General features: G+C 37.1%; 2 protein-coding genes across 3 annotated transcripts; one reads left to right on the top strand and one right to left on the bottom strand.

Moving 5' to 3' along the window:
* Positions 1-284: 284 nt before the first annotated feature.
* LOC113290896 (nitrate regulatory gene2 protein-like) lies at positions 285-3,811 on the top strand. Of its 2 annotated transcripts, XM_026540488.1 has the most exons (4): positions 285-1,270; positions 1,358-1,560; positions 1,686-1,909; positions 2,311-3,808. In XM_026540488.1, the coding sequence occupies exons 1-4, from the start codon at positions 559-561 to the stop codon at positions 3,092-3,094; spliced, it is 1,923 nt and encodes a 640-aa protein (XP_026396273.1). In that variant the 5' UTR covers positions 285-558; the 3' UTR covers positions 3,095-3,808. The 2 variants fall into 2 exon arrangements, with proteins under 2 accessions (XP_026396273.1, XP_026396271.1); XM_026540486.1 differs by having other exon boundaries at positions 285-1,560; positions 2,311-3,811.
* Positions 3,514-7,455, bottom strand: LOC113290906 (synaptotagmin-1-like). Its single transcript, XM_026540495.1, has 12 exons — positions 7,345-7,455; positions 7,133-7,231; positions 6,990-7,040; positions 6,780-6,903; positions 5,926-6,044; positions 5,723-5,824; positions 5,374-5,448; positions 5,160-5,236; positions 4,824-5,070; positions 4,389-4,739; positions 4,041-4,172; positions 3,514-3,954 (listed from the first exon to the last, which is right to left on the bottom strand). The coding sequence occupies exons 1-12, from the start codon at positions 7,453-7,455 to the stop codon at positions 3,826-3,828; spliced, it is 1,617 nt and encodes a 538-aa protein (XP_026396280.1). The 3' UTR covers positions 3,514-3,825.
* Between the last annotated feature and the right edge of the window lie 1,212 nt (positions 7,456-8,667).

Raw genomic sequence — 8,667 nt, 5'->3', positions numbered from 1 at the left:
AAAATATAATCGAGCTACCAAAATTAGATTTAAATTTCCGTTGAATTACCTACTGACTAAACTGCCCTTTTCCATGCAAGAAAACTTTGTAACTGTCCCATTCTGTTCTGGCGCAATAATTAACCAGGTAAATTTGGGATTTTTTTGGATCTGTATAATTAATTGCGTACAGTGAAAATAACGTATGACATAAAGGGTAATACTGGTAAAAAAACATTCAAATAAAGAAATACCCCTCGCACTCCTTCCAACGCTCATTGTCTCTCCTCTGTACATCTCAAAACTGTTGTTTCTGCTCATCATCTTTCAAGTTCTAGAGAGAGAGATAGACTGAGAGAAGAGAAACCCAGAGAGTAGATAAGCTTCAGCCAGAACCAGATACATAAAAAGCAAAGTTTTGATCTTTCTTGGTTGAGAATTCAGAAATGAAAAACAAAAACAAGACAAAACCCAGTTTTCTTTAGTGAAACACAAGAAGAAGCAGCAAAAGTTGGTAGAGAATCAGAAAGTTTTTAAGAGAAGAAGAGCCCCCCAAGTTTGTTGTTTGTTGTTTCAGAGATGGGTTGTTGTTATTCAAGAGTAGAAAGAGAGGAGATGGTAACAAGATGTAAAGCAAGAAAAAGATACATGAAACAATTAGTAAAAGCAAGACAAGCTTTTTCAGCTGCACATATATTATATCTAAGATCTTTAAGAGGAACTGGTTCTGCACTGTTACAGTTTGCAACAGCTGAAACAAGTCTTCATCATCACCATCAGAAGCTTCATAATCATAATCATAATCATGTTCCATCATCACCAGCACCATTAACACCACAACCACCACCACCACCACCAATGAGTCCAATAAGTTCTGATAACTGGACATCAGTTACAGCTTCTCCACTACCACCACCACCACCACCACCACCTCAATCAGCTTGGGATTTCTGGGACCCATTTACTGTTGATCCTTCAGCATCGAGGTCTATTGTTACTGAAGAAGAGGATTGGGAAGCTACTACTACAACTACTTCTGAAGTTGTAACAACAACAGCTATCACATCAGCAAGTATTGCTGCACCACCTTCTGTTATTACTAGTTGTTCTAAGGATACCACTGTTACTAGTGAACTTGCTATGGTTGTCTCAAGAAATACTAAAGATCTTGTTGAGATTATTAAAGACCTTGATGAGTATTTCCTCAAAGCTGCTGATACTGGTGCTCATGTTTCTGTTCTTTTAGAAATTTCAAATTCTAGTTTCTCATCTGATCAGCTAAGAGCATCAGGTGAATGGGGTTTTTCTTTCTTCTTTGTTTGTCCTATGTACTGTTGTAGGTTCTTAATTGAATTAATGGGGTTGTTTTCTTTTGCAGGTAAGGTGTATAACTATGGCAGAAACTTCAGTCCATTAATGTGGACATGGGGTTCAAATTCTAAATCAAGTGGGTTTGGTAGGTTGGATGAGAAGATAATAGCAGGAAGTAATGCTGGTAATGGAAGCTTTCTTAATACTAGTCACTGTTCTACTGTTGAAAGGCTTTATGTTTGGGAGAAAAAACTGTTCCAAGAAGTAAAGGTGCTTCAATTCTGTTCATAACTCATAATTCAGTTTTTGTTGGATACTACTAGTACTGCCCATGTTTTAAATTTCAAATTTGACTTTTGATTTTGATATATTTTACATTTTTTTGTTTGTCTTAGGAAGCTGAGAGTATTAGGATAGAGCATGAGAAGAGAGTGTCACAGTTGAGGAAACAAGAGATTAAAGGAGGTGATTATATGAAGATTGAGAAGAACAAGAAAGAAATTCAGAAATTGGAATCAAGAATGATGGTGGCTTCTCAGGCCATGGAGACTACTTCTTCAGAGATCATCAGATTGAGGGAATTTGAGCTCTACCCACAACTACTTGAACTAGTCAAAGGGTCAGTTTCCTTTATGTTTTTCTGACTCCATTTCCTCTGCATTTTGGTTTTGGGTGCTCCTGAACTAAGTTGTCTTTACCTTTAAGTGGTTAAACTGTGATACTGCTAGAATGTACTGCAAAGCAAATTTCTGAAGATGCTGGTCTAGTGCTCTGGCATAGTCAACTGTTTCTTTTTAGGTCAAAAAGTTCACCACCAGCTGGTGATTTTTCTTGCATAGGTTTTACTCATCTAGTCTTCCTGCTTTAGCACATTGTACTTACAAAAACATCTTTTTGTAAACATAAATTGCTTGAGTTTTGTGGTTTGTTTTTTGTTCACTAATTGTCACAACCTGGATTGACAATTAGTTTGTTTGGTTTCACAACCTGGATTGACAAACTTTCTATTTCGTTTTGCAGCTTGATGATCATGTGGAGGAGCATGTATGAATGTCACCAAGTTCAAACCCACATCGTTCAGCAGCTCAAGTTTCTCAACATCATCCCATCCCTTGACCCGACATCTGAAATCCATAAACAATCAACTCTCCAGCTTGAGCTCGAGGTCCAACAGTGGCACCTCGCATTCTGCAACCTCATGAAGTTCCAGCGAGATTACATTCACTCACTCACAGGCTGGCTTCGTCTCAGTCTCTTCCATTTTAGCAATCATCCACTTACTAAAACCAAACAGAATGCCGCAATCTACTCTCTCTGTGATCAGTGGCAGCTTGAACTTGATAGAATTCCAGACAAGGTAGCCTCAGATGGGATCAATGGCCTTTTGACAGTAATTCATGCCATTGTTGTTCAACAAGCAGAAGAACAGAAACAAAAGAAGAAGTCGGAGGCTGCTTTCAAGGAACTCGAGAAGAAGGTGGTTGAGCTTCGATCATTGGAGTGTAAGTATGGGCCTTTCTCTACGGTGGGAAGTTCTAGTCTTAAAGGAAATCGAGACCTGGTCGCAGAGAAGCGTGCAAAGGTTGATATTCTGAAAGCAAAAGCAGAGGAGGAGAAATCAAAACATGAGAAGTTGGTGAATGTGACGAGAGCAATGACAATCAACAACCTGCAAATGGGGTTCCCAAATGCTTTCGAGGCAATTACAGGATTTTCTAGAGTGTTCATGAATGCATTCGAGACCGTTTACAACCAAGCTAAAAGCACTGGCGAGAATCATGAATTGAAGAGGATACTCGCTTAAGAAGATGGTGAGAAATCTGTGTATATGTGATAACTTATTTCGGTTGTAGTAGGGTTTGGATCCTAGTGCTTTTCAACATCAATATTTTGATCTTGGCGCTCCCTATCTCAATAACAAAATACAAGTTCTTAGTTAAAACTTGATGACATGGATTAGTGCGATATAGTAAATTTGCCAGGGAGCTGTACTGTAAGTAATGCGTCAGCCATAATTAACTGCAGCACATACAATAGAACGGAGGAACATACAGTATTATTGATCAGGAAAAATCAAGATAGGGATCCGTGAAATTTGTGTTTGGAACTTGATACACATGTAGTTTTAATCTTATATATATATAATGGAACTTGAAACTTTTCTGATGCTTTTTATGGGCCAATTCTGTCTGGGTTCGATAAAGTTGTGAAAAGATTTAAACAGAAGTCAACACAAAACCTGAAATTACTTGCAGTAAAATCGTCAACCTAATGAAACAAATGAAAATAAGAAGGAAAAAGATGCAGATATGCGACACTATTACATTATATGCTGTTAATGTACAGTGATCAAAGTCGAAAGATGGCCAAGAGTATGTCCATAACTCATCCAGGAGCCTACACTCCTCTACTTACTTTTTCTAACCGAAAATAAAAAAAAAGAGGTGAAAGTACTGTTGTCTTTCTTTCCTGTAATGTCTGTACCAACACATACCACGAAGAGGAATTAAAAGTGGAATTATCATCTTTTATCAACTAGGAGGTTCTCCATTGCATCTCAATTTGGAGCTTGCCGTTCTTCGAGTCGATCAGGTGATATTTCTCATTGATTCGTTTGTTGCTGATGACATCCGCAAGGTTGATATCAACATAACCCAGAGTTTCCTACCCAAATGAATATTCAAGATAATGTTACTATGTTAGTACTTTTTTGTTAAACTGAAGTGTGATGTGTGAGTTGTGTGAATTACCTTGGGATGCAGGAGCCCTATCCTCGAGGAGGAGCTGACAACTTCGAAATGTATTCTTTCATTCTGGGGGGGTTCCTCCAGCATAAAAGTGAATTCCTCTTCCCACCTAGGATCTCTGTTTTTCTTCACATGCTGTAACCAATAACAGACAAAGAGATAATATGAACACCAACAATCTGGAAAAACAGGACAAAAATTGTGGTCACTTGGGACCAGAAAAAGGAAAATAATGCTCGACCCTCTTCAGTTCTTTTTTTATTGCAAGATTAAGAAGAGAATATGTTTACAAATAAGAAATGTTTTCATAGAGCACCATGCATATAAGTTTTGGTGCAGAAAATTGTGTACCTTAGTTTTTCGTTCTTCCCCTCGGAAAATGAGACGCACATAAGGATTAGTGTGGTGCTTTCCTTCGACATCCTCAGCTGAGTGAATAATAACTACAAGCATACCCCCACCAGAAGGTGTACCTTCAGGAGCCTTTTCAACCTCGTTTGTTTCTTCAAAGTCTTTAGGTATATCTTCCTCCTTAAAGGGTTTGTATGTAACTTCCACAACAATTTGCCCACGCGACTTCTCATTTGTAACATCATTAGGATCCATGTTTTTTAGTAAATCAAGAATCATTTCTTTTGGCTCATTGGGGGGAAGATCTTTCACAGGAATAACATTCATACCCATCTTGTCATGTTTGCCAACCTACAGACATCATTTATCTTTAGAGTACATCCGTTAGACGAAAAATAAGGATAATAGTTGGGAGTAGAGAACCAGATGGTGTACCTGCTCCCAGTCGAAAACGTTAATCTCTAAAGCCTGCAATTCTGGATCTTTGACAACCAGATTAAACTCCTCGTTCCATTCAGGGTTCAAGTTTCTGTGCTTGACAGTAGTCTTTTTCGATGGAACTCTATCCTCAGTCAGCTTTAGTTTTACGTAAGGATCTGATGCACCCATTAGATCTTTCTTTCTGAGCTTCATTGCACGCACAACCTTCACATGAAGAATACCAACAGGCCTTCTCTGGGCTCTATATATTCAGCAGAAACTCATCAGAAAAAAATAATTTAGCATAGACAGAGGCTAAAATAAATTACAACACGAAGGAAAGATGCTAACTTTGTTGGATCCAGAATTTGCACTTCCAGGGTTCTGGGCCATAGGTACATGTTAGCAACCTGATCTTTAATAAGCTCCTGCAAGAGAAAACCATATATTACTAGTGGGATTGTGTTATAACTTTGTCTTTGGTACTCTCTTTTTGACATTTCATTTCAGCTAACTAAATGAAAAGAAGTAATATGTAGTGATATGGCATTATAAGGAGCTTTACCTGCACAAATCTATACAGACCCGGTATCGCCATCAGATCTGCCCCTAGAACTCTCAGTCCGAAGTCAACATGCGGCTGGAAAACCAAGAGAGTTAGTCAATTTAGGAGGTGAAGATTCCTCTCCCAAAAAATCCTGGCAAGGAGCTTCGATGGCAATCAAAACTACTAATGGTCCAAACTACACATTATCTTGCACAATCATGAAGAACGAAATTCTAATGCAAGGGAACCTAATGCTTATGACAAAAAGAAAATGATTTGACTTCAAACTTTTGTAGAAGGTTATTTTTCTGTTTTCACTTGAAAAAACTTCTCAATACTTAAAAATAGCACATTATATATCACTTACCTTTTCCATGAGAGAGACCAGAATTTTAGCAAAACAAGGAAAGGTAGGAACCAGTGGCTTTAGGGTAATCCGTGGTTGAGCAAAGACTTGCAAATCCACCACCTGCAGTTCTCAGCAGAAGCAGTATTCATATTAGGATAGCAACTCAAAAATGAAAAGGAGAACTAAATAGACGTTACTTAACAGGGGAAAAGATGGATAACCTGAACAGTAGCTTTCAACCCATATGCCTTGATGGCAACAGTAACATTAGGATTTCCTGCCCATTTCAAGCATGGCTCCATTATCAGCTCCTTTTCGTCAGTCATATAAACTTTGATTCCTGAAACAAATGCGGAAACATGAGTTTTTCAATATTTTAAGAGCTCATTTAACGGTAACTATACAATAAAAAATATCAAGCAAATGGACTATTATTTACAAATCATCAAAGCTAAAAGCCTGCATAATAATAATAAAAAGCATTGCATATTTGGTTAACACCAAAATTAAAAATTGCAAGGAACAAAATCGAGTGATTCAATTGATGCATAATGCATCTACCATTCTCTCTGCAAATAACTACAAACTGAGATAGTTTCTCTCTCGAAGGCTAAAGACTAAACTGCTGGGCTCTAATCCAATACATTATACATATCAAACCTCCTTAGCAGCAAGATAGGTTTATAAGCTGAAGCAGCTTACATTATTTCCGATACCTTTAAAACTTCGATCACTTTGGCTAAGATTTGGATCTAGGGAATAAATAGAATTATCACGCAGCTAAGTATGGCAATTATCTCTGCAACTTTTGTATAATGAGTGTGCAAAACGTGACACTCTAGGTTCTGAAAAATGCTTCAACTTTCATTAAAGTTCACATAGAGATAAAGCACAGGAAGAGTCACTGAGTTGGACTAGAGTATCCACTGTAAACTATTAACTTGATACGGAGTATGTAACAAAGATTGGTTAGCATAATGATACGAGGCTCAAAGAAATTTTGATGGAAATGCATACATTCATATACATGGGGGCAAATGGATACCAAAATTCAGGTTTATCGAATCCTACTAACCTTGGAAAGTTGGTGGTAAAACGCCCAAAGTTAGTACTTCAAATTCAACCGAGTCAATTTTATACTTTGGAATTTGCTCAGCTATAATTGGTTTAGCTATAGCTTTTGCAGTTTTGCAAATTGCCTACATAATAAACACTTCACATTCAAAACTCAAAAAAAAAAAAAAAAAACAATCTAATAAAAAAAGAACTATTCAAACACACATACCTTATCCAAGTAAGGCCACATCTTTTCTACAAACTGGCTTAGCCAATCAACCTTCAAATAAACAGAAATGACCATCAGCATCCCAGCGAAACCCAGGATTCGTGGGCACAAAAAATTGTTAAATGCAAGTTACAAATACATACACGATCATAGTCTGGGTTTTTCACCCAAAACGGTATCTCAGGAAGTAAACCCTCCAATGTTTTCGTGTCTTGCTCCACCAATGGATGAATCGTCGGATTCTACACAATCAGAAGAAGAAAAAAACAGCTTAAATTAGGGTAAAATAAAACAACTCATGGAGATAACAATCACAAAATTAGGGTAAGTAAAACAAACAAACAAACAAACAAACCTTAACATCAGTAGGTTGAAAGTATATGAAAAGGAAATACCCAACCACAACTCCAATTGAAATTCCAATCCCAAATCCACAACAACCTAGTATAGTACTAAAAAAACCCATCTCACTTGAGATATTTTTACCCAAATCTACAATTTTCTTCAAAACATATACATTTCCAGTTTTTGTTTATTTGATTCTTTAGCTCCTATTAGGGTTTTGAGCTCAAAAACTTGCTCTAATATCAAGTAATCACAGATCACTCGTCTTCTCTCTCTCTCTCTGTCTCTTGAATTTCAATCTTAATATTTATTCCTTTCTTTGCTTATTATTACTCCGCACGATATATTCTGATGCGTCTCTAAGTTACAGTAGAGATGATATTGTGTGACTCATGTTAACGTGAGTCAGTAGAACCCATTTTATGATATTTCCGTGGTCTTTTATATTGATATGGATGGTATGTTATCCTCGACAGGTGTAATAAAAAGTAAACTCTTCTTGTTTTTGTGTAATGATTTCGTGCGCCCGCAATTTTTTAAGGGTTATCTTTAAACGGACAACCATTTGTCGCTTGAGTGTGACTCGTCGTTTCTCAGTATTTGGTTTTCTTTGTTTAATGACGATGCTATTTTCGGGCGAAAGAGACGAATTCATATTGTTTGGCCGTCCATAATTTATTTTCAAAGTTCATGTGCAATTTTGCTGCGTGCTTCCCCGTCATGGACATTTGCCAAATGAGTGGATCTGCAATGAGAGTGACAAAAAAAACTGCCGGTTGATGTTTCCTGCAATTTCTTGGATAAAGAAACTGTGCTAGGATTAAACCGTCTCCCAACTCTTAATTTCAATTTAACATTTTTTTTTAGTACTCCCTCCGTTCTTTAATTATAGGCTGGTTTCATGTACAATTTGTAATAACCTGCACTAAAAGACCTGGCCTTACAATATAAAAGCCCACGCTTTATCCTTATCTACTACTTATCTAGTCCATTTAACCATCAGTCAGCGGATCGAGGTTCCGCTCACTGAGTTTGGAGATCTCATGAAATACTCCTCTTATGTAAATTTAATTTAATTTAAGTTGTTAATGTATCTTCTTTCCTATTAAAAAAAAGTACATTTTTCAATCGAGAGTAACTCTTTTTTTTTTTTGATAAAAAGAAAATTACCATCTACAATGTTGAGTGACTAACTCACTAAAATTGAAATATCGAAACCAATATTGGAGGGAACCCCATCGAAACAAAAGCCTCTATCCTCGGTCAACTTTAATTTTACATAAGGATCTGAATCTGATGCACCCATTAGATCTTTCTGAGCTTCATTGCGCGC

The sequence above is a fragment of the Papaver somniferum genome, chromosome 1 (genome assembly GCF_003573695.1).
Source record: "Papaver somniferum cultivar HN1 chromosome 1, ASM357369v1, whole genome shotgun sequence".
NCBI classification, from domain to species: Eukaryota; Viridiplantae; Streptophyta; class Magnoliopsida; order Ranunculales; family Papaveraceae; genus Papaver; species Papaver somniferum.
The sequence above is the reverse complement of the archived record's forward strand: the minus strand, read 5'-3'. Positions and strand labels throughout refer to the sequence as shown.

What these genes read in the sequence shown, in the direction of transcription:
- LOC113290896 (XM_026540486.1), top strand. Translation starts at nt 559, where the DNA reads ATGGGTTGTTGTTATTCAAGAGTAGAAAGAGAGGAGATGGTAACAAGA. An exon ending in AACTGTTCCAAGAAGTAAAG is followed by an intron (nt 1,561 to 1,685) that starts GTGCTTCAATTC and finishes TGTTTGTCTTAG; the next exon opens with GAAGCTGAGAGTATTAGGAT. An exon ending in CTACTTGAACTAGTCAAAGG is followed by an intron (nt 1,910 to 2,310) that starts GTCAGTTTCCTT and finishes TTCGTTTTGCAG; the next exon opens with CTTGATGATCATGTGGAGGA.
- LOC113290906 (XM_026540495.1), bottom strand. Translation starts at nt 7,455, where the DNA reads ATGGGTTTTTTTAGTACTATACTAGGTTGTTGTGGATTTGGGATTGGA. An exon ending in GTCTGTATAGATTTGTGCAG is followed by an intron (nt 5,237 to 5,373) that starts GTAAAGCTCCTT and finishes TTTCTCTTGCAG; the next exon opens with GAGCTTATTAAAGATCAGGT. An exon ending in CAAATTCTGGATCCAACAAA is followed by an intron (nt 5,071 to 5,159) that starts GTTAGCATCTTT and finishes CTGAATATATAG; the next exon opens with AGCCCAGAGAAGGCCTGTTG.